We start from the raw sequence: 25,301 nt of genomic DNA on the forward strand, positions 1-25,301 counted from the left end.
CCATTCCGGCCTCCCTCCCGACCTCAGTCAGAGGGAGAGCTTTCTAATAAACACACATCTAGCCATCCTCCTCCCTGCCCTAAAATCCTCCCCCTTGCCTAGAATCAAACCCAAGTTTGTTTTTCTACCAAGTCCGGCCGGGGCCTCCTCTCTGTCACAGCTTGTCCTACTTTCTCCTCGGCTCTCAGTCCCCAGCGCAGGCTGGCCTTCTTTTGGTCCCTTGAGCACGCTGAGCTGAATCATGCCTGAAGGACGTTGTGCTGGCTCTTCCCTCCGTCTGGGCCTCTCGCCCCCTGATCTCTGTCAGCTCAGCCCCTTCAGCCAGTTTACATGTGCAAAGAGCATCCATCGAGCCGACCACCTTGCTGTAACGATCTTCGGATTACTTATCACCACCTGATACTTTGGTTTGAGTGTTTTTATATTTGGTTACTCTCTGGATCCTCCAGCTGGGAGGTGGAATCTTTAAGGTCAGGGGCCTGGTCAGTCTCGTTGATTGCTTTGAGCTCCGGAGCCTGGCTCATGACCGCACTCACAGATGTCTATTGGATGAATGGGTGAGCACATTCCTGCTCTTCCAAAGGGCCTATAGCAAGTGGGCCAGGCAGCAGCGCAGGGGCCACACAGCCTTACCACCTTGCTTTCCAAAAGTGGGCCTCAAGGGGTGTCTGGGCAGCAGGCACCCTGTGGGGGAGCACAAGAGGTCTGGGACATGAGCAGGGAGCTTGCAGCTGAAGTGGCGGCACGGGTAGAAAGAGTGTCCTGACCCTGCGGGGGCAGAGGCAGCAGGCACACCTCAGTGCCCAGGGAGGACACTGAAGTCAGAGATTCCTTGCTCCCTATCTTTGCCTCTGGTTCCGGTAACTTTCTTTCTCCTGACCCAGGTCTGCCAACTTGTCCCCTCACCCCAACGCCTCTGGGAAAGGTCCATACCAGCAAGTCTCATTCTTTCTGCCCTGTGGAACTCTACTTTGGAGCTCCTTTGAAAGTAGTGTTTCTTTCCCAGGCCCACTGCTACAGGAGGCGCTTTCAGGATGCTGATCCCCCTGCTGCTCTGCTCCCACTTAGTCCCCTGGACGGCACCTTCTTGTCTACGCAGCACCCTGCCTGACTGCACTGAGCTGCTGGGGTGGGGTCTGTGCGTGTTCATCACCGTACCTCCAGCACCTAGCCCCAAGGAATCTGAGTGCTCTGAGGCGCTCTACCCGCACCCCTCACCCCGTCTCCCCTGATGACCACTGGAAGAGCAGGGACCATCGCTTGCCCTTCCTTCCTTTGAAGTTCTCCCAGTGTGGAGCACAGGGTCACGGCACTAGACCCAACCCGTTTGATTGGCAAAGACACAGCAATCTTCTAAGCAGGGAACACTTGCGGGTATGAGCATATTCAAGATGAGCTACAGACGGCCAGGCTGGGACATTCGGTCCATAGGAAAGGAGCGGGGAGCGGAAGAGCAGTGGCTTGCCTCTCTCTTTAACCAGTCTCCAGCTTAAGGAGGGTCCCACTTCTGAGAGGAGCCCCACTGCGAACACACCCCCTCCAGCCAGGGGAGGGCCTTGTCCCTCCACACATGGGGTGTGAGGTCTGCCACTTGGCCACTGGATGGGGAATGAGGCGAGGCAGGATGGGAGCTGTGGAGAGGGGAAGGAAGGAGAGGAATGGTGGCCACTGCGTAGAACTCAACAGATTGTCCAAAGCTGGCACAAAGCCAGTAAGGAAATGACAATGTCCAGTGGCATGTGGGAGCCATGGACACCCACAGTTTACAGTCCTGCTAACACGGGTGCTCCACTTTCCCCAAGTTCAAGTACTCTCTACTCTTCCCTCCATATGCCGGTCTGCACAACCCATGCAAGCAAGGGAAGACCCATTCAACCCCTCCATTTGTGGCAAGATACTTGGGGATGTCTTACTGTTGTCCAAGTGGTTGGCCTTAATGATCTTCTCTGAGTAGTCCGAAATACTGGAGCATTCGATCTAGGAAGGGCACAGAACAAAGGAGCAAGGCATGAAAACACACCCCAGGACGTCCAAGGCCAAAGGGGCACTGGGGCTCTTCAACTATGGTGAAGCTGAGACCCAAAGAGGTCAAGTGACTTACCCGAGGCTGGACAGTCAATTCATAGCCGATCTCACATGAAAACTCAACCTTCCTGACACCCAGACTGAAGACCCTTCCTCTAAACCATACCACCTTTCTCCAACTCCTGCCCCGGGGTAGGTAGGGGCCTGGTCTCGGGTTGGGTGATGCGGGAGGAGCTGACAGCCTTGTTCCCCTGGCTGGAGGAGAATGGGATGAGGTGGCATAGACCTTGTTCTCCCAGAGAGGATGGGCCAGGCAGGCCATGGCCAGAGTCGCTCTGCTTCTCCTGAACACACTGCAGGTTGTGGGCCACGGGAAAGAATGCCCAATTGGGGCTTTTAGGGCCAATCTCAAGACCCCCTTTCCACATATGTTTGTTCCTCCTCTGCTGTCTCCACCTGCAAGTTGATGTGTTATTGTTCATCTGGAAGATATGCAGGCTTTCAAAGGCGTCTAAGCAAAGGGCCATTGGAGAGTTGACTATTCAATTAGAGCAAGACCTTGCTTGGAGTCCGAGTGGTTGGAGATGAAGCCCCAGGCTGGGGACTGGAGGTCTGGGGCTGCCAGGGAGAGCCAGGGCCTGCAGACCACAGAGAGGCAGCTTCCAGGAGCTCCCGGCCTGGGTGTTCTTCCCCCAGGGGCTGGCCCATGCTGAGGCTCTGGGAGGCACTCACTGCCACATTGGGAGCCCCACCTTGGAGCCATGTCCACCAGAAGTTGCTTAGGGGCATGGGGGCAGTTGGTGGTGGCCTCCGTGAATGCCTGGGGGAGGCGAGGACACGCTGTGCTGAAGGGGAGCGCCCCTCTGTTAGTGCAGCACCCAAGGAGACACACCCTGGCCTGGGCTCCTCCCTGCAGGAGACCCAGCTTTTCCAGCACGAGCCGGACCTGGAGACCTGTGTCTCCGTCCTCCGCGTTTCTCTCCCTGATGGTCCCAGCGGATGGTCTCATCTGCAAGAGGCTACTTCATTTAGTGATGAAGACCTGGGGACCCGGCACCAGCCAGCCTGGGCGGACATTGGATTTCTGCCCCTTTTTAACCGTGCCTGTTTCCTCATGAGAAAAATCACAGCCTCTCTTTCGGACGGTGGCGGTGGGGCTTAAATGAGCCACTGCGTGTCGAGCGCAGAGCTGCTTGTAGGACCTGGAGCCAGCATGGTTACTCTCTTGACTTTCTCCAGCTTTCTGGTTTTCTGTTCCTTTGCTCCCTTCTTTTCTTTTTCTCAGGCCTTTGGGTTCCTGCTCTTTGGTCCGCCCCCCCCCTTTTTTTTTATCTCTCTCTCATTCACCTCTTGGAGCATTTTTATCTTTCCGGTTCTTTCCACTTCCCTCTTCATGTCTGTTTATGTCTCGTGTCTCTGCTGGGGGTCTCTCTTCCTCTCTCTCTCCCGTCCCCCTCCCTCCCTCTCTATCTCTTCTCTGTCTCTTTTTTATTTCTCTCTCTCTCTCTCTGTCTCTCTTTCTAGAAGAGCAGTGGGTGGGAGAGGGAGCCTGGAACAGGAGAAACTGTGAAATGAGCCATTCGGAGAGAAGCCCAGCTAAATGTGGTGGAGCTCCTTATAAACAGCTGTGATGCCAAGAGGATCCACCACCACTGGAAGGCGCCCCGTGGGAGCCTCCAGACAGGCTGCGTGAAGCCAATGTGGCACCTACTCAGCCCTCTGCCATCCCTGGTCCAGCTGAAGCTGGCCCTGAGGCAGGACCTGGGAGGCGGTGCTGAGAGAGAAATTGTGTGGACATCACCCATGGTCATGGGCCATGGCCTCTTTGGGAGTTGAGCCTTCCCTGATAACGAGGGCCTTATGAAGGACAGTGGGAAGTACAAGAATGAGTGGCTCCCCATACCCAACCTGTACCGCAGGTGGGGGGAGCACAGCTTCTCCCAAGCTAGGCCATGCCAGTGTACCCCAAGAACACCTCACTGCTGGAAGCTCCTCCACAGCTGTGAGCCACATACTTTCTAAGACAGGCAGGAAGGGAGGGAGAAAGCTAACCCCATGGGTGACAGAAAGCCAAGCCTTTGGGGACAGGGGTCATCAAGGGGACTTGGAGAGTGCTAGACAGCCTGAAAGGAGCCCTTATGCTGCAATGGCTAAATGCTTGGCTGCTAATCCAAAGGTTCATGGTTTTAATCTACCCAGTAGCTCCACAGGAAAAAGACTGGAAATCTGCTTTTGTCAAAATAACATCCAAGAAAACCTTATGGGATCAGTTCTGTTCTGTCATACGGGGGCCCCATGCATCTGACTCAACCCCACAGTGTCTTACAATGGTCTGCTTGGGGACCTGTCCTTGGGATCTCCCACCTCAAGCAGCAGAATTTAAAACTACCATCTTGTTCTTTAAAGAAAAAAAAAAAGGAAGGCGATGTTTCTCTTATTATTCCCTAGAGTCCCATCTCAACTATAATAGTAAATATTGGTCATTTGTATATGCCAGGCATTTTTGGTAAAACCTTTACATCAGAAATTCTCAACCTGTGGGTCGTGACCCCTTTGGGGGTCGAATGACCCTTTCACCGGGGTCGCCTGATTCATAATGGTGGCAAAATTACAGTTATGAAGTAGCAATGAAAATAATTTTACGGTTGGGTAATCAGCACCACATGAGGAATTGTATGAAAGGGTTGCAGCAGTAGGAAGGTTTAGAACCACTGCTTTACGTCGATACTAAACTTAGGGTTTCCCCTCACTTGCTCAGTGGGTGAAGTGCTATGATCAGGCTCATTTTACAAGTGAGGGAATTGAGGTCCAGAGGAGTGAATAGTCCACGTTAGAGCAGAGATCCTAACCAGGGTTCACCCCTCACTACAAGCACGTAGATGGGAACCAGACAGTATAAAGTAATGGTGACATTGGATTGGCCTCAGAAAAGTCAAAGATGCTCCAAAGATCCACCAGTCACCAGGGTGCAGATCAAAGAGCCATCCATGTCCAGTGACTGTGAATCATGGGTGCCTGTCCTGTCCGGCCCTCTGGGAGTCACTCAATAGTAACCACCAGTAACTTTATCTCCCGGAACCATCTGGGTTACCATTTGGCCAACTCCATTTGGCCACCATGAGAAAGGTTGGCAGTTGGCGTCTACCAAGAGGCACCTCAAAAGAAAGGCCTAATGATCTCCTTCCCCCAAATCAGCCATTGATACCCTGTGCCCTACAGAGCAACGCTCTGCTCTGACACACAGGGGTGGGTCACCAGGAGCCACACGGACTTATTGGAAACCGGCTTGGTCATGTTCAATGCGCCTCTGAACCTGGACCCACTGTATTTCTCAGCAGTAGGGGTGGATCAGGACTCACCCTTCTTCGAAGGGCACACACTACCAGAGGGACGAGGGACCAGCTGTGCGGAGGCCACCGTGAGGAAGGGAGTGGCATGCTCACCCCAAACACCTTCTTGGCTCCGGCTTTGGCAGCAAACATGGACAAGATGCCGGTGCCACTCCCCACATCCAGCACCACCCTGTCCTTGAACACGTGCTTGTTGTGGTACATGGAGTTGCGGTACGTGAGCGTGCGCACCTCATCCTTCAGCATCTCCTGGGGTGGAAGGGAAGAAAGGCAGCACTGTCAGTCAACTTCAAGGACCTTCTCATTCAACTTCTTCAAGGATCTCAGTGGCATCACCCAGTAGCGCCATGGAAGAGTGCTATGGGGGTTCCGGGCGGGACTCCTCATAGGGAGGACTGCATTCTGGCAAACCACCAAGCCTCCAAACGCTGCCCAAGAGACACAGCTGCCCAAGAGAAGCTCGTGTTCAGACTGGAAGGCTCTACTGTCTCAAGGAACAATAAACAGATAAACAACATTGCCGTCCCCATCAAGCCGATGGTAACTCATGATGACCAAGCCCGTGTGAACAGTCTGTTTGTGGCAACGGGAAGCTTGGCAGCCGAGCTGTTAATCATGCCCAGCATCACTGATATCATTGGTGTCATTGAATTGGACATGTAAAAGGGTTGAGCTGGCAAGTATTATACGATATATAGATATAATTTTTTTAAAGAACCAATAGAAATATCAGCACAGCACAGCATGAGAGATTTAAATCAGACATGATCTAAAGCAGAATTTCCTGGCAAGGTTTTCTCTTCGACTGAGATTTTTATCTGTTTTGCTTTGTTAGGGTTGTGAGTTTGGGGGTTTTGTTTTTAATGTGTTTCTGTCTATGAAATCCGTAGGTAAATCTATAGAGACAGTCCTGGATTAATGATTCCTTGGAAGTATGGCAGAGGAAATTTGGGAGGTGGGGGGCAGGGATGGGGAGCTAATAACACTGAGGATGAGAATGAAGAAAATGCTCTAAAGCTGGTTATGGTGATGATTGTGAAACTCTTCTTGAACTATTGAATTGTATGATATGTGGATTATATGCCAGTAAAAAATGAATTTTCCATCATTGAACAGGTTATGAAATGAGAGATTTGGTGGGGGGTGTTATTTTTGTTTGGCTTTCTGTATGTTTTTAAGAACAGAAAAGATGTTCCTCTGCCTGGCATTACTGAAATGCTTGGCAGTGAGAGAGGTCTAGATGCCAGGTGCCATTATCTCTGTCTGGACCCAGGAGACCATCGTTAACCTGTGTGGGGTGATGAGGAAGGGATCGGTATCTGCCAACACTTCTAACTTATTGCCAACAGTACTAGAACAAAGGCTGTGTTTGGGTTTTTTTAGAAACCAATTTGAAAGCAGATTATAAATGTGTAGTTGACTGTGAGGGTTTTGACAAATGGACATGCATTTTTGTGTGTCCTGGTAAATCTCTGTCTACTCCATTGCCACAAAGATAGTCCTCTGTGTTTTCTTTCAAAATTTTTGTAGTTCTGTTTTTCATGTTTAATTCTGTGCTTCATGTCAAATTAACTTTTATGTAAGATAGGCATTGGGGATTTGATTCACTTTTTTATATTTACAAGCATCTAGCTGTTTAAGGTCCACTCATTAGGGAAAATATAAGAAGAAAACTATTGTTTCCCTATTAAATAATCTTGTCACATTTGCTCCAAATTAATCGACTCTACATCTATTAGCCCATTTATGGTGTCTCTGGCCTGTTTGATGTATCAGTACAACAGTGACCTCATACTGTAGCTTTATGTTAATCTTGAAATACAGTCACACGAGTCCTCTAATTCTGTTCCTTTTTTATAAGATGGCATTGACTATTCTACATGCTTAATATTTCCATATCAATTTTAAAATCAGCCTGTCTATTTTTACAAAATATCCCGCCGAAATTTTGATCGTAATTGCACTGAATCTCGGATCAATTTGGACAACAATGACATCTTAACAATATGATTCTTGAAATCAAAGAACATTATCTCCATCTAGTTAGGTCTCTTTTCATTAGTCTCCATACTGTTTTACAGTGTTCAGCACAGAAATCTTAGATTTCCATCATTAAAGTAATTCTTAAAATTTTTAAAAATCATTGTATTGGGGGCTCCTACAGCTCATATCACAATCCATACATATATCCATTGTGTCAGGCACACTTGTACATATGTTGGCATCATCATTTTCAAACATTTTCTTTCTACTTGCGCCCTTGATATCAGCTCCTCATTTTCACCCTCCCTCACCCTCCCTCTCTCATTAACCCTTGATAATTTATACTTTTTTTTTAATGTCTTACACTGACTGCTGTCTCCCTTCACCCACTTTTCTGTTGTCCATCCCCCTGGGAAGGGGTTATATGTAGATCATTGTGATTGGTTCCCCTTTTCTCCCCCTACCTTCCCCTTCCCCTCCTGGTATGGCTACTCTCAGTGTTGGTCTTGAGGGGTTTACCTGTCCTGGATTCCCTGTGTTTCCAGCTCTTATCTCTACCAGTGTACATGCTCTGGTCTAGCTGGATTTGTAAGGTAGAACTGAAGTCATGAGAATTGGGGGGATGGGGAGGAAGCATTCAGGAACTAGAGGAAAATTGTGTGTTTCATTGGTGCTACACTGCACCGTGACTGGCTCATCCATCAAATTAATTCTTAAGTGTGTTATATGCTATTGTGTATTACTCTTTACATTTTCGTTTTTCCTATTATTTAATGCTAAAATATATATCGACCATGTGGACTGTAGTTCAATTTCACTTATTAATCCTAGTAGGTATTTGTAGATTCTTTTAATTTTCTACGCAAAAATATCATGTGATCTGAAAATAGCTGAAGACCACTTTACTTCTTTTTTCAAATCTGTCTTTTGTTTTTTACTTTCTCATCTTTTGTAGCACTGGTGAGGACTTCTAGTGCCATGCTGAACAGAAAGGAGAGAATAGAGAGCCTTCCTTTGTTCATAAATTTCTATTAAGTTTGATTTTAGCTGTAGCCTTTCCAGAGATGTCTTTTTATCAAACTGAAGTTATCTTCTGTTCTTAATTAGCTAAGAGTTTTTAGTTTAAGTTGGTGATGAATTTTGTCATATTCCATTTCTTCATGTCTTGCTATGGTCTATGACTTGTCTCCTTTAATGTATTGCACTTCATTGATTGTTTTTTAAACGTTGAGTCAACACTTAATCATGATGCGCTATCCCTTTCAGCTAGTGCTGACTTTGGTTGGCTCGTATTTTGTGGCACATTTTTAAATCTACGTCTATGAAGCATGGGGAGCTGTAATTTTTTTCTTACTTTCTCAGGGATCCAAGGTTATGCTTGCCTCATCGTATAAGAAAAACAATGCTTTCTTTCTGATGGATTTTCTGATGTGCTGGTGTGTGGATCGCATGATCTCTTCCTTAAATGTTTGACGTGACTCACCAGTACAACCCTATGACTGTAGAGCCATGGTTCTCAACCTGTGGGTTGCAACCCCTTTGGGGATAGAATGACCCTTTCACAGGGGTCACCTAAGACCATCAGGAAACACATATTTCCGATGGTCTTAGGAACCTAGACACTACTTCTCTATCTGGCTTTAGACGGGTCCAACTACATGCAGATATATGCCCACATACGAGTACCCAGCGTGAAGACTGTTACCCATGCTACACCATGCTTCAAGACAAAATTTCATTTATTTGTCATTAGAAATAAATATTTCACAATATATAATTACATATTATTTTGTGATTAATCACTATACTTTAATTATGTTCAATTTGTGACATTGAAAATATATCCTGCATATGAGATATTTACATGATGATTCATAACAGTAGCAAAATGACAGTTATGAAGTAGCAACGAAAATAATTTTATGGTTGGGGGTCACCACAACATGAGGAAGTATATTAAGGGGTCACGGCATTAGGAAGGTTGAGAACCCCTGCCATGGAGGTTCACTTGCTTTTTAGTGGAAAGATTTTTAACTATGAATTCCATTTGTCAACTGGATAGCAGGCACTTTAGCTTTCTATTCACTTGTCTCAGGTTTGACAAGGTGTTTTTGTTTGTTCGATTGCTTAAGGATTTTTTCTGAGATGTTAAATTTATTGGCATAATATTGTCATAGTACTCTCTGATCTTGGAAATACCTATATTATCTATAATGAGCCCTACTTATGGTATTATCATTTCTGCTTTCTCTCTCTTTCCTGAGTAGTCTCCTAGGTGTTATACATTTATTTAGTCTTTTCCAAAACTTTTTGGATTCTACAGAAGAATCTTGGTCTCAGAAATGCAGAACAGACTTCAAATTCTCATGAACTCCAGATTTTTTGGAGCCAAGAAGGTTGGATGAATCCCTGAAACTATTGTCCTGAGATAATCTTTAAACTTTAAATAAAAAATATTCCCTAAAGTCTTCTTAAAACTAAACAATAGTTCAGCTTAAGTCGTAAAAAATGTCTGCCTTGAATATTATCTACTTTTACATATTATCTATATGGGATCAAAGAGCCCTGGTAGCATAGTAGGTTACAAGTTTGGCTGGTAAGCACAAGGCCAGGGGTTTGAACCCAACAGCTCCTCCATAGAAGAAAGATGAGGCTTTCTGCTTCTGTAAGAGCTCCGTCTTCAGAAACAGTCCTCCTCTGTGCTGTGGGGTCACTATGAGTCAGAATTGACTCGTGGTGGTGAGGTTGGTTTGGTTTGGGGGTGTGGGATCAAACTGACAACAACTCCACTAAAAAGGGTTCATTGAAATTTTAGGGGACAGCGCGTGTGGTGTGCTCATGGGGAAAGAACAATTGCATAGCTTGAAGAATGTAATCAATGTCACTGAATTGTACATGTAGACAACATTGCATGAGTGGATGGATTCTCCATAACAAAAATAAAATAAATTATAAAATGTACAAAGATGAAGAAAAGAAGACAAAGACACACTTTTAACTGGAATACAATTCTCAGTAGCCTAGCAAAGCAGATAACATTGGGAAAACTTAGCAAAGAGTAGGAGCTTGGCCCAGCGGGACATCTAGGCATCAGGCCGGTTACCAGGACTAGTGTGGAAAACGATTGAGCAAAAATAGCTTTCAGACTCCCCCCCATCCCACTATCATGACCAACTCTACCTTACAAATCTGGCTAGAGCCGAGCATGTCCACGGGTACAAATAAGAGCTGGAAACACAAGGAATCCGGGACAGATAAACCCCTCAGGATCAATTTTGAGAGTAGCCATACCAGGAGGGGAAGGGGGAACCGATCACAATGATCTACCTAGAATCCCCTCCCAGGGGGATGGACAACAGAAAAGTGGGTGAAGGGAGACACCAGTCAGTGTAAGACATGAAAAAATAATAATAATTTGTAAATTACCAAGGGTTCATGAGGGAGGGAGAGTGGGGGAGGAGGTGAGGGAAGGAGGGGGGGAAATGAGAAGCTGATACTAAGGGCTCAAGTAGAAAGAAAATGTTTTGAAAATGATGATGGTAACAAATGTGCTTGACACAATGGATGTATGTATAGATTGTGATAAGAGTTGTACAAGCCCCCAAAAAATGATTAATAAAAGGTATACTTAAGACCAAAAAAAACATAGCTTTCAGAGTCAGGACTTTGGGACAGAGCAGGTAGATTTGCTCTGCTCTTTTTCTCCTCCTGGGCTTCCCGCATGGCTCAGCTGTGCCCTCCGTTTCCAAGTGTGGGACCTGGCCCTCTGGCAGCAGCAAGTTCATCTTGCTTGCACTCAAATGAACTAACCACCTCACTGCCATTGTGTCAATACCAATTCATAGCAACCCTACAGGACAGGGTAGAACTGCGCCTGTGGGTTTTCCAAGTCTATAACTCTTTATAGGAGTAGAAAGCCCCATCTTTCTCCTGAGGAGTAGCTAGTGGTTTTGAACTGTTAATCTTGCAGTTAGCAGCCCAATGTGTAGCCACCAGGACTCCTTAGCATTGTTAAAAGAAAAGATTTGGAGTCAAACAAGTATCCGTTTGCATCCTGGGTCCATGACTTCTTGGCTTTCGGCTCTGGGAAACGACTGAACAGCTTCTTGAGCTTCAGCATCCTCATCAGTAAATTCAGGTGCCTCGCTGAGTTGATGTGAGTACCTGTTAGAGAGATCCTGTGCTGCTGGCTCCCTGGGGAAGGCCAGGCCTAAAGGCAGATGGCAGTGTCCAACTGGTCCTGGTCTCCTCAGGCGGCATGAAGAGTAGAAGGCAATTTTTCAAACTTAAATCCAAACTATCCCCCAAAGTTTTCTTAAAACCAAACAGTAGTTTAGCTCAGCTGGTAAACAATGTCTGCCTTCACCACTGTCTCTATGGGATCCAATTCACGACAGCAACTAGAAAGGTTAGATGAAAACCTTAGCGGGCAGAGAATGTATGCTAATAAAGGAGGAACACCTCAGCAGAGGAGGCTGAGAATGATGGAAGAATGTGATCAGAGTCACCGGAACTGCACGTCCACAAACTGTTGAATCGGTACATGTTTTGCTGTGCAGGTTCTAAGCAATGACGGCAACATGGACGTGTGTTTAAAACTTGGAGCTGGTTGGTTTTCCCTAGCATTTGATTTCTTCTCTCATCTTCCCAACTCCTTCCTTCGGTTTGCTTGGTTTTTATCTGAACTTCCTTTTCTAGCTTCATAAGATGAAAGCTCAGGCCAGTGATCTTCTGCCTCTTCTTGTCGAATGTAGGTCCCTAAAACTCCAGGTGCTCTGCGAGGGATGCCTTAACAATGCCCCACACATTTTGAGGTGTGTGCTTCACAGTAATTCCACTCAGGATGTTTTCTCCTTTTCCCGGTGTTTTTCATTTGAATGGATGGTTGTTCAGAAGAGTGCTGCTTCATTGCCCACCACGTAGAGATCTTCTATGTAATTCATCACTCTTTGCTGCGAATTTAATTCCATTATGAGAAATGAAATAAAAATGAAACAAAAATAAAAACGTGTTGAGATTTGTTCTATGGTTCAACATATGATCTCTCTTAGTGAATGATTTCCTGGGAACTTCAGAAGAATATGTTTTGTTGTTTGGGGATGTAATGTTATGAACTGAATTACGTGTCAAACAGAATAGCTTTTATAAATTCTAGCTAGCCCCTGGGCCCGTGGTTAAGGAATTCTGATGGAGCAGTGGTTGAGCACTAAGCTCCTAACATAAAGGTCCGTGTTTCTGACCCACGAGCAGCCCCTCCGTGGGAGCAGAATGAGCCTCTCTACTTCCAGAAAGATCGCAACCTTGGAAATCCCACGGGCAGTTTACTTTGTCCAATAGATCGCTGTGAGAGGAATCAGCTAGCCAGCAACGTGTTTAGTTTGGGTTTCTGTGCGTGTACATACATGGCAAAGTCAAACTCACTGCCACGGAGTCAATTCCAACTCATAAGAACCCGATAAGACAGGGCAAAACTCCTCCTGTGGGTTTCGGAGATGCTCTCTTTATGGGAGTAGAGATCTTGTCTGTCTACTGAAAACTGCTGCTGGTTTCCAACTTGTGGCCTTGTGGTTAGCCACCAAGATGCAACCACTACACCATGAAGGGGCTTCCAGAGGGTCATGGAAACAATTCCATTATCTTTTACTTCGGTTACTGCCCCTCACCCCCCATGCGCGCGCACACACACACACACACATACACACACACACACACACACATACACACTTTCTATTGGCTCTACTTCTCTAGTTGAATCCTGAATAAAACAGGGTGGTTAACAAGAGCGGTTCCCGAGGAACGGAGGCGAAGGACCAGGTCTTGGAATTGGTTCTGAGTTTTCTGCGGTTGGTACTTTCCGGTTTAAAGGCACTAATGGCTTTTTTCCCCCATGATAAAGAGGGAACTGGCATGAGACATGAAATGGCAAAGCAAAATAAAAAGGACTTAAATTATCACCTTGAGATACCCGTAATCAAGTATCTAAAGAAAGTCGTGACTTAGAACACTTTGGTCAAACTACAGAGTATAATAGAATTGATTGGTTGCTTGTTTCTAAATGTGTTGGAAAAGTAGGGGAAAGAAAATAATTGCCTGAAGATTTGAAATCCCTAGTTCCTAGTCTATGTAAAGCATGTGGAAGTTTCCGTGAATGGCCTGTAAGAAATCATTTTCTACAGTAGCTGCAGGCAAGATTTCTGACAACTCAACCTGACGTTTAATGCTCTGAGCACTTAGATTGAATTCCCACCCATGAAGGGTCTCTTTTGTTAAAGTTCAGGTATTGATTGGGAATGTGTGGGATCCTAGAAATTGGAAAGGGAACATATGAGCATTCTGATGAGCCTTTAAATTACACCCTTAAATTAGACCTTAATTTAAGGGCCCAGAAGCCCTTAAATTACACCAAATCTTCTTTGTCATTAGAAGCAGACTTACTTGCCTAAAGAACTATATTGGCCTCCCCTAAGATTGTTGTCTTATAAGGTGCTGATAATTCTTCTCACTACCTACATCCATTACTACCCTTTACCATTAATCCAATAGCTAGATTCAACTCTCAGGAAACTCCAGGTGGGGAGGGACAACACGAGACTCACCAACAAAATGGTAGAATACACCCAACAGAACCATACATTTTTCTAATTTTTGTAGGCAGAACCCTGAGGAAATTGTGTGGAGATGGATTTCAAAGATATGGAATCAAGATAGATGAAATATAACATTAGATTTCATCAAATTTATTGATACAGACCCACTAAGCAGAGATTCTAGATTCAGTTTTTTTAACTTAAGGGGACATGGAATCGGTCTAACAGTGAACTACGCTGGTTGGTGAACGAAAATGTAGACTCAAAGTGATCTATATTATATGAAATGAAAATGCCAGGCTTCCTTGGTATACTAAGCAGAAGGTATACAAGGGTTTGAGGTATTGGAATGTTCAAGTGAATTTGTTATGTAAGAGCTGCTTGTTACCCTATGAGGGTCCAGAGGACCCACCCTTCACTATAGCTTTGAGCCAAAAAAAAAAATGTATGAAAAGAGCCTGGGATCCTTCAGGAACTCTATGTGGTCACTCTTCTCTGCAGGTTCGAAATTCACATGTGAACTGCTATAAGCCAATTGGAGTTCCTGAAGACATGGGAATAATGGGATCCCAAGGTAATGGGGATCAGTGGCAATAGCTAATCACTAAAGACAAGGTGAATATGGTTATTATAAGGGACAGTGGAGCCCAAAGCAGATATTTCAAGGACTAGTGAACCCTGACTCCGAAATGACAGGATTGTGTGCTGCAGACCCAAAGCCTCAGTGTGGAATAGAAACTCATGGAGATAAGATTATTGACGAGTTCATTCAATCTTACAATGGAACCTGAGTGTCCCAACCCCACCTTGTCCTTGTTTCCCCAGTTCTTGGAAGCAGAGTTGGAGTAAATATACTCTACAATAGGCAGAACTCATGCGTGGACTTGCTGACCCATTGACTGAAGGCTTTTATGGTAGGAAAGACAAAGTGGAAGCTACTCTCATGGCCTCTATCTGCAAAATTTTAAAACAAAAATCAATATTGTATTTCTGAAAGAATAGCCTAGACCGTGGTCCCCATTGAGGATCTAAAAGATGCAGGAGGAATTCCTACCACATGGCCATTCAATGTGCCTCTAGAGCCCATAAAGAAGACAGATGGGTCTTGAAGAATGGCAGGGTAGCACTGTAAACTTACCCAGGTGGTGATGCCAATGGCAGCTGCTGGTTCAGATGTGGTTGCATTGCCTGAGCAAATCAACCAAGGGGGTTGCTTTTTCCCCCCTTTATATATTTTAGAAATTCATCAACCTCTATTTCTTTTTTTATAAAAGTCTGACTGCCTTTTCTTTTTCTCTTTCTATAACTATGATTACTCATATTTTTACCACTTGATTCTGTTCCAAAAATTCTTCATATTTTTTATTTTTTTCTCTCTAATTTCCATGTTGATTTCTAATGGCTTCTCCTTAAATGTGAAGATCTTTTCTTCTATGTATACTATCTGCTATTAATGACATCTAGTGAATTTTTTTTAATATTGTATTTCACAGTTGAAAAATTTCACCCAGGATACCTGGTTTTTCCTGTATAGTTTAAAAATAATATTTATCATAGTTACTTTAAAGTCTTTGTCTAATTATTCCAACAGCTGAGTGCCTATGTATCTATTTCTATTGACTTGTTTTTCTCTTAAATGTAGATCACTTTCTCCTGTATCTTCACAATTCAAAAGTTTTGACTCCATGCAACAAATTGCATCTATGTAACAGTAATGTCTGAAGTAGATTTCCCCCCTAGAGGGAATGCCCTATCCTTTCTTAGATAGCTAGGTGGATTGATCCTTTCAAGTCAATTAGAAGTTGACCAGGTAGGGGGAAAGATTGTAGTTCTAATCCCTCTATCAGGGTCTTGGAATATAAGGACTACAGATCTAAAACAAATTTGAATGTGATGTTCAACCCAGTGACTACTTCCTGTGCTGCCAGAAACTGATGTCTTGGATCTTACTAGAAATTGATTGAGATAAAGGCGTAGTTAAATTGATTTTACTTCTAGCTTCAAATACTATGAAGGTGATCTCGTCTCTCCCCCCAGAAGATCCTTGGCACCAAACACCACAAAACTCCTAGGCTGGAAAGCTGCAAGACCTCCAGAGGTCAAAGATTGCAGCCAGTACCAGGTACAGGCTGGTTTACATAGCTGGTTTTCAAGAGGAAGACCTTTCGATATAATGGTTAATAGCAGGTATTCTGGACCCAGAATTCCTGAACTCAAGTCATAATTCCTCTGATATCCAACTTTTTAATCCAGAACATCATTTAACTTCTGTGCCTCAATTCCTTCATCTAGAAATTGGGATAGGGGGAGCTACATAGGGTGGTAGTGGTCAATAAATAAATATTGTAGGTGTTATAAAGGTCCTAGCTCTTGCATTTTGTGATAACTGTGATCTGTGATTTGGGGAGCTAAAAGTGAGCGCCCCAGATGCCCCCCCCACCTTGGTTTAATCACCTCTTTACCCTTCTGTGGTTCCCTCGCTCCTTTCCTTTGTCCCCAGACCACAGAGTTAAGGCTCAAGGTGCAAACTCTGTGAGAACAGAAACTGCGACAGGATGGCTTCAAGACATCTCTTTTCCCAATTGACCTGTCAAAAGGAAAAGGTGGGGGCGGGAAGCACCCCGCTCTCTTTGTGCCCTTCTTTAATCATCCCTGGGAGACAAGCCCAAAGAAATCTCAAGAAACTTCAGACAAGAACCTGCCCCCCTTTGTTGCAAACAATTCCCAGCCCCCAGCTGTGGACGACTTTGTCTCCCAGCTTCCTTGCCTATGAAACACATGACAGCGTAGTGACTAATTGCTGGGACATGAGGCCATTTCAAAAGAACCCGAAGCAAGATTGTCAAAATGAGGGAACTGGCTGGGAGTGGGACCAGTGCCCAGGCCTTGGGGGCCTGGGAGCACTGCCACTTTGGCAGGGCTTCTTCTCACTGCCAGGCACGCAGCCCAGTGCCTACTGTCAGGGATGCTGAGAATGTAGACTGGGATGTGGGAGGTAACAGAGCCAGACCCTCCTCTGAGGGCTGAGGCTTCAATAAACACTTTGATCTCTGCTGTCCCTGCTGCTCCAGCACCAGATTCCTGCCCTTTGTAACGGAGAGCCAGCAAGGTCCGGTCCTTCTCGCTTTAGGTCCCTGCCCTCTGGGAGCTGAGGATGGAGTCAACTCTGGATGGACTCATGGGATGGGAGCACAGAATACACAGAATGACCGTGTGTGTGTGTGTGTGTGTGTGTGTGTGTGTGTGTGTGTACATACACACACATTCCAAGCACCAACAGTCCCTTTGCCAGCCTGCATTTCCTGTTTGTGTTTACAGATCAATCAAACCCAATCCATCCTTCGCCATGTTTCCTAAGCATTCACTGATCACTATTAATCAGCAAGCTGCCCGCCTGTGTGAGCATCTTGTTAATGATGGGGAAAAGACTGCCAAACACCCAGCTCCGCTCCGGACCGGGAAATATGGGTCTTGTCCAGACCAACAAGGCAAAGGCACTGTTGCGAGAATTCTGGCAAGGAACTGAGGGCCCTGGTGCTTGATAACAGGAGAGGAGCAGGCCCTCTCTCTGCAAAGAACAATGTTCAGAGTCCGACTCTAGGCCCGGCATTTCCTTTCATACCAGATATTCTCGGAGAAAGCGAGCAGGTGGAGGGACACATCGGGGCGGTAGGAGGGCTATCTATGTTAAATGGTCTAAGCATTTCACCAAATTGACCTATGCATTCAATGGCCTATGCATTTCATCAAGGTCTTAGGAAGAAGACAGACGGCTGTAGTTGGAGAGATTTAAGTTAGGTTTTCCCAAAGTACTTCTCACTGGGGGGGGGGTTGTGAAGTTCTCCTCTAGGATGGGCTACTAAGGAAAGAAATGTATCTGGGATCTGTCAATCCTTTACTCTGCCTCCCGTACTCAGTCTGGACTGTGTACAGGTATTCATCCACAAGTTTGACTTTCCTATCAGACACATGAATTGGAGGAATCTGGTCTCGCCGTCTCCGGTGGCCTTTTTGGTGTCCTCCCCAAAGTGACAACCATAGTATACCCTCAGAGCTCCAGCCAAGAGTTGATGAGGCATCACCTGAGTGACAAAATTAGCAGCCTTGTCAACAAGCATTGACATGTGATGAGCCTCTGGGGACAGAGCTCTGGGCACTTTTTCCAATCCCTATCTCAATAGGGAGCTGGATCAAGGAAAGTACAAGAGCTCATTTGCCAGCCCTAAGATAGCATTCAATGAGATGGAACCAACCAAGGGGGGAGGTTGTACCAAGGGGGGGTCCACCAAGGGCATCCAACTCAGATATCCAGACCCTCTGGGGCCAGGACTCTAGAATTGAACACAGGTACCCCTTCCTGCAGACCCCAGGCCTACTTAGTAATACTAAGTCCTCAGGGAGCCAAGTCTTGGGCCTCCCTAAAACGTCAATGAGGCTGGACTCCTGGGTCTGGAACAAATTTAGAGACCCTTCCTCCACCCTCTCCCTCCAAGTAGGACTAAAAAGTTACTGGCAAAAGTACATGAGTTGATATGGGTCATAGATTTCTAATAAAGATTTCTTTCTTACTCTTTACTTATATTTTTATCTTAATATTATTATTTCTCTCTGGGGTTTTTTTTTGTCTCTTTGTCTTTTATTATTCCTGTTAGACTTCCCAGTTCATGACGCATCGAGGGAGTAAATGCATAGAGACAATAGCTGATGCACTGGTTTATCAGGGGGTGGGGAAGGCGAGGGGAATTGGGGAGCAAATAATGAATGCAGAAGGGGAACACTAGAACTGATGGTGATGATGTGTATGTAACTCTTTTTGTAAAGTGACTTAACTATAGAAGCATATGATGTGTGAATTTTATCAATAAAGCCTCTACAATTTTTTTCCCCAGAAAGAAAGGTTTGTTTAAAGACATGGTGGTTAGGTTAGAAATGAAGCCCGTGGGGCTGAATATGACGGTTTAGTTCCTACCTCTGCTGATTACAAATTAAGCGACCTTGCTCAAAGGAACCAGCAAAGACAAAGGAGGGATCTGATTTTTTAATGCCAAGGATCCTCATCTGTGAAATGGGGCCAGTAATAATGCCAGCCTCATAGAGTTGGCCCGAGATAGAAATGATTCACAGTGCTTGGGACAGCAATAACAGTGTCACCACTTCACTATAGAAAAGGCTTGGCAGAGGAGGAGCTTTGAGAAGTGCCTTGACAACGCACTCACATAGCAAGCAAAATATTATTCCTTTTATAAAAAAACATGTCCTCACATCAGTATAGGTGAAGCATTAACCACACTAGAAGCATTTCCCTCCTAGGGTTCTCATGAGGACCGACTAAAACGGTCCATGTGTGCTTAGAACGGCGCAGTGTCCCGTACTCAGCAGGCACTTGGTAGCTGTAAGCATGAAGAGCCTAGGTGGCGTAGGGGTGACACCGTGGGCTCTAACCGCCAGGCCAGCAGTCCGTACCCACCGGCTGCTCATCGAGGAAGATGAGGCCTCCTACTCCCATAAGGATTTACAGTGGCCACAGCCAAAAGGTCCTTAGACGTGAGGGTGGCTAGACCTTTGTCTCACGTCTTTTGGACCTGTGAGAGGAGAGACCAGTCTCTGGCAAAGGACACTGCGCTTGGAAACGGAGGAGGATATCGATACAGAGGAAGAGCCTCAAGGAGATGGGTTGACGCAGTGGTTACCAAGGGCTCAGGGCTGAGAACACTGGGAGCATGGCACAGGACTGGACAGTGTTGCCTTCTGTTGGACACAGGGCCCCTTTGAGTTGGTGCCTAACAATGACTGCGACACTTGCTGCTTTGAGGGGGCTGGAGAGGGTATTGGAGACCATCAAGGGGGTGCTGAAAGTAGGCTTGGGCCACCACATAGCCAGGAAGCCTCGCGGCAGGAGGCTCTGTTCTGCTGTGTCATTAACATGGTCTAAGACAAAAACTTAGACAAACACATTTCCTGAGACTCACTCAGGAGTCTCAGTCAGGGCCAGGTCGCCAAGCAAGCATGCTGCCTTGCTTCCCAGGAAACATTTACTGGTCTAAGCCGGGCCTCCGGCTTCATCCCTGCCTAAAGCCAGCGGACATCAGGACCTCCAGAGTGGATAGCAGGGCCTCCAGAAAGTTCTTTCAGCTTCAGGATCCTGCTACAAAGCAGCTGAGCTCCTAATAGCAAGGATTGCATACACACTAGCTTATCTGGGCTTATAGTCTGGAAGAGACACCGGTGCTTGAATGGCAATAAGTAAACCCTAAACACTCCGGGTCTTTTGGCAATGAAACCCACAGCCTCACGTTTTCACCTACGTCCTTGTTCCAGACCCGGCCCTGACCACCCCTGAGAGGGGGCCCTGGGATGGAGAGAGGGTCAGAGGCCTCAGGGCCCTGGGAGAATTCCCTTTACCATTAACAGAGAGCTCATGCATTCTGCTGATTCATTAAACACCTGTGCAACAGCCGTGCCAAGTTTGCCCCCTGTCAGCCACCAGCTCAGGAAATTTTACCTCGTGGATCCCAAAGTGGGCGTAGGAGTCAAAGTAATAATCTCTCGAGGTCATCTCTTCCGGGTTCAGCAGCTTGGACAACTTGCCCCGCCCTGGGCAGCTGGGTTGAGTGGACACGTGGTGGACACATTGCAGGGGCTTTGCTGGGATGACAGGCTGAGGGGGCTGGGCTGGGGGACTGCTCCCCTGAAAGGATGAGAAGGAGACCCAGGTTAGGAGAGGCCCCAAGTTCCCACCCTCTGCCTCCCTGCTTCCTGAGCGCCCTGCAGCCCCAGCCAGGCCTGAAGCCCATTCAAACACATCACGGCAGAGTGATGGCTGTGATTTGCAGAGTCACCTTGAGACCGAGGACCCGAACCAAAGTGGGGGTGACCCCTTCTGATGTGCATGCTGTGCACTGAACTGATCCCAGTCTATCAAATAATAAAGCATAGTAAAGCGTTCCGTTAGAGACCAATGGCAAACGATCCATGAAGGGAAAGCTGCGTCGCAAACACAACGCAGCATAACATCTGGCAGCTGAGAGAGAAGATCCCGGAGCCCAACTGCCTGGGCTGGCATCCCATCTCCTCCATTCACCAGTTACATGACCTTGGGCAGAGTGATTAGCGTCTCGGTGCCTCAGGGTGCCCATCTCTGATGTAGGAACAAAGTGGTCCTCGAGTCTTAGAGTTGTCCCCCTTGGGGCACAGATTAGTATTTGTAACATGCTTAGAAACTAGTCTGGTGCACAGGAAGCGCTTGTCCTAAAATAAATCCTGCTGGTATACTTAGAAACAGCAAGGCTGGGGGCCCTCCCTGCCCAAGAGGCAGCATCTGGCTGAGTTAGGATTCGCCCCTGAAAATGCAGAACTCTTTGGGTCTGCTGTCTCCGCGGCCGTTCTCCCCATGGTCTCCACCCCCACCCCCAGTTTCTAATTCACATCTTACACTCAACTTTGGTCCTGCGAATGCCCAGCCGAGTGGCCAATCTCCTGCCTGGGCACTGTCAATTACTACTGCTCTGAAGGGGCTCCCCAGTCCTGACAGCAAGAGGTGGGGGCGTTGTGGTTACATATTGCCCTCCTAACTGCAAGGTCAGCAGTTCGAAAACTGGCCAGCCACTCCTCAGGTGAAAGATGAGGCTGTCTGCTGCCATAATGAGTTACAGTCTCGGAAACTCGCGGGGCAGCTAGGGGTCCCTGTAGGGTTGCGAGGAGACAGAGTTGACTCAATGGCGGTGAGAGATGAGAGTCCTGCAGCCAGCCCCGCCCTGCATACCACTGCCCTTACCCATCACAGACTGGCCCCCTCCTCCCCAGCAAAGGGGAGGACGGGAGAAGAGACTGACGCTCAGAGAGGTCAAGCCAGTTGTCCGTAATCATGAGGCAATGGAAACTTGTGCCCGGAAGCTCAAACTCCGCTGCAGAAGCACAGTTCTGCCAGGGGCACTGGCTCTTCTTTCTCCCTGGGGTGCCGGCAACCCAGACACACAAGGCACAGAAAAGGCAGAATTCCAAAGATTCACAGAGCAGCAGTAGCTGGACCTAGTGCCCTTGAACCCAACCCTGGTGCCAATGAAATTAAAACTAAGTACTGAGGAGTAGATGACAAGGCCTGGGGCCCCTCTTGAAACCCAGCCCGCCATCTATTGGCTGGACGACCTTGGGAAATCACCGCCCTTGGTTTTCTTCCTCTATAAAGTACAGATCATAATAAAACACGCCTGGTAGAGTTGGGAGGCGTGGTGACTTCGAATGCGGAAAGAATGTAGAATACGGGCTGACACTGAATAGAAAAGGCCAGCCAAACTCAGTGCCATCTCCCAATCCTGCCTCGTGGCGACCCTCACAGAGCGGAGTGAACTGTCCCCGCGGCTTCCGAGCCTGTAAGTCTTTATGGGAGCACGAGGCCTCATCTCTCTCCTATGAGCGGCTGGTGAGTTTGAACTACTGACCTTGTGGTTCACAGCCCCATTCATAACCTACTAAGGCCCCAGGGCTCCTTGACACCTAGTAAGCGTTCCAACTTTCTAATTATTATTATTATTATTATTATTATTCAGAGTATATACATCGTGTCCCGGCTCTATGCCTGGATTGTCTTGTCTGTGAGGTGGGTCAGCTCAGCCTTGACTGTCTCCTTTCCAGCAAGAGAAAGAGAGGGGCCCCTGAGACAGAGCAAACCAACGAATCCCATTCCCTCCATCATCCTGTGAGCAGCACTGTCTGGGACAGGGCTGATGGGGAGCGAACTGGGTGCAGAAGAGGGGGTTGGGGTGTGTGTGTGTGTGTGTGTGTGTGTGTGTGTGTGATGGTCCCATTCTCCTGGTATATCTAGGCTACAGCCTCTGGGAAATGAACCAATTTCCTAGTTTAGCAACAATAGATTTCAGGTCGGTGAGATCCCAGGCTGGCTGGCAAAGGCAAGCGGGCTGCCTCATTAGGATGCAGCAGGTGTGCCCGCCCTCAGCTTGGGATGTTGGTCACGGTCTCCAGGAGGCTAAAAATAGACCTTGTCAATTACACACACCCGTGCCGGCTGCAGAGTCACCTCTAAAGCTGAAGAACACTCCGTGGATGAAGCTGACCCCAAGATTGACTCTGGTTAAGTATATGAAGCTGGTCCAAGCATCGTGCCCGCTCAAGGTCACAGAGGCCCCCAGCACCCTTAGCTGCCATTCAACCCCTATCCCAAGGTCATATTCTCTCAGCAACAGCCAGCTAAGGCGTGTCTACCATGTGTCTGGCACTGCACTCATGACGCAGTGCGTGTGGCGAGATGAACGGATTGGGTGAGCCCTTGGCTTCAATAGGTAGGAGTCCTGGTGACCTAGTGGGTTTACGCATTGGGCTGCTAACCACAAGGTCAGCAGTTTGAAATCACCATCTGCTGCTTGCAGGGAAAAGAGGGGGCTTTCTACTCCCCTCAAGAGTCGTAGTCTCAGGAAGCCACTGGGGCAATTCTCCTCTGTTCTGTGGGGTAGCCGTGCCTCACAATGGACTCCATAGCAGGCAGTTTGATTGCAGTTTGGGATTCAGTAGCCACACAGAGTCAGGGTGGCATGGTGGTTATGCACTGGACTGTGATTCTCGATGTCAGCAGTTCAAAACCATCAGCTAGCTCCTCAGGAGGAAGATGGGGCTTTCTACTCTTGCAAATATAATTACAGTCTCAGGAACTCACAGGGACAACTTTACTTTGTTCTGTAGAGTTGCTATGAGATGGAATCAACTCAATGGCAGGGAGGTGAGCTTTTGTTTTTTTTTTCCAGTAACCACAGGTCATGGGAATAAAAAAGGTGACCTGGCCTCAATGGGCATTATGGGGCTCTGTGCTAGCTGAGCCTGCCACGGAGGGAGCTAGTGGTGCAGTTGATGGATTCTGCTGCTAACCCGAAGGTTGGAGGTTCCAGTCCACTCAGAGGTGCCTCAGAAGCAAGACTTAGCTATTTACGTCCCCAAAACACAGTCCCTGAAAGTCCCGTGGAGCAAAATTGTTCTCTGACACCCGTGGGGGTCACCATAAACCAGAATTGACTCAATAGCAAATGACTTTGGCTTTATCATTGTAGCGCCCCCCACCCACCCTAATCTCCCCTCCCCCACACCCCATGCCCCACAGGAGGCTGGGAGGGTGGTGGGGACTAGCAGTGGCCACAAGTCCTGGGCATTCAGTTGCCTGTAGTATTGTTCTTAATTCCACAAAGACCTACTTCACAGAAACCACAGCAAGGCCCCACGTGGATCCTGTGGAAGAAACGAAGATGTATAGGAGCCTCGAGGTCTCTATTTCTTAGTAGATGAAGGCCCCTTATGTGGTCGACTGTATGACAGAGTGAGCCTTGCTCATCAAGAGCAGTTCAAGGACAGAAGATGTTTCCAGGAAGAGACCAGAAACCCTGGGTTAGCTGAGAGTCAGGGTGAGGGGGGAAGCACTTTAGAAGGGGCTTTTATGGGTGGAGGGATGAGAAAGATGGCGAGGAGAAGGGTGATGCTTGAAGAACGCAAAGAAGCAGGAAAGCGCGGAGTGTGTTGAGGGGCAAAGTTGGCCGAGAGAGGGGGAGAGATCACCGAATGGAAATCAGAGCCAGGCTAAGAGTGTGTAATTAAATCCAAAAGACCATGTGAAGCTATTGCCAGTTTTTAGCCAGGGAGTCTGTGTCTGAGCTCTACTTTGGGAAGGCATTGTGGTACAATGGGCATGAGGGGTAACAAAGGATGGAGGGACTTGGGTAGGGAGACACGTTATGCATTTCTGAGGCCATTTTCCAAGTCCAGTCAAGGAATAGTGAGAACCCGGAACACTGTTATGTTTAGGGGGCTGCCTGCCACAGAAATGTATGGAACAGACACGGTAGGCATTGGCAACTAACTGCGCATCAAGGAAGAGAGAGAAGCTGAGCTCAAAGATGATTTCAACATTTCAAGCCTGGGTGACTAGGAAAATAGTGGTGGCATTAGCAGAACTACGCAAGTCAGCAGGAAGAGCAGGTTGGCGGGAGGGAAATAATGGCTTTTAATTTGGATATGTTGAACCGGAACTGTTATTGAATCACAGAAGGAAAAGTGTCTGCCAAGCAGACAGGATGCAGTCCCAGTCAATTATTAAAGGAAACAAGCGCGAAAGGCAAAAGATAAACTGAGAAATATGTTTCTAACATATATGGCAGACAAAGGTTATTGTTTTTGCTGTTAGATGCCATCAGGCTGGTTCTGACCCACTGCGACCCCATGCACAACAGAAGAACCCCAGTCCAGTCCTGCGCTCCTCACCGAGCATGAGCGCCTTCTCAAAGGACGGTTCCTCCTGGCAACACGTCCAAAGTACATGAGATAAAGTCTCACCACCCTAGCCTCTAAAGAGCACTCCGGC

The 25,301-nt window shown here is 47.1% G+C and overlaps 1 protein-coding gene across 1 annotated transcript in view; it reads right to left on the reverse strand.

Annotated features, from left to right (window-relative positions):
• The window catches only part of PRMT8 (protein arginine methyltransferase 8), a 114,120-nt gene that overhangs the window by 57,810 nt on the left and 31,009 nt on the right, over positions 1-25,301 (reverse strand). The window contains exons 2-4 of the mRNA XM_045285865.1: positions 20,448-20,633; positions 5,469-5,624; positions 1,914-1,977 (exon numbers count right to left, since the gene is read on the reverse strand). Coding sequence (XP_045141800.1) covers positions 1,914-1,977; positions 5,469-5,624; positions 20,448-20,633 — 406 coding nt within the window. The remainder of the gene's footprint in view (positions 1-1,913; positions 1,978-5,468; positions 5,625-20,447; positions 20,634-25,301) is intronic.

This window comes from Echinops telfairi, unplaced genomic scaffold, assembly GCF_000313985.2.
Source record: "Echinops telfairi isolate 266 unplaced genomic scaffold, ASM31398v2 ScPeMD7_7479;HRSCAF=8517, whole genome shotgun sequence".
NCBI classification, from domain to species: Eukaryota; Metazoa; Chordata; class Mammalia; order Afrosoricida; family Tenrecidae; genus Echinops; species Echinops telfairi.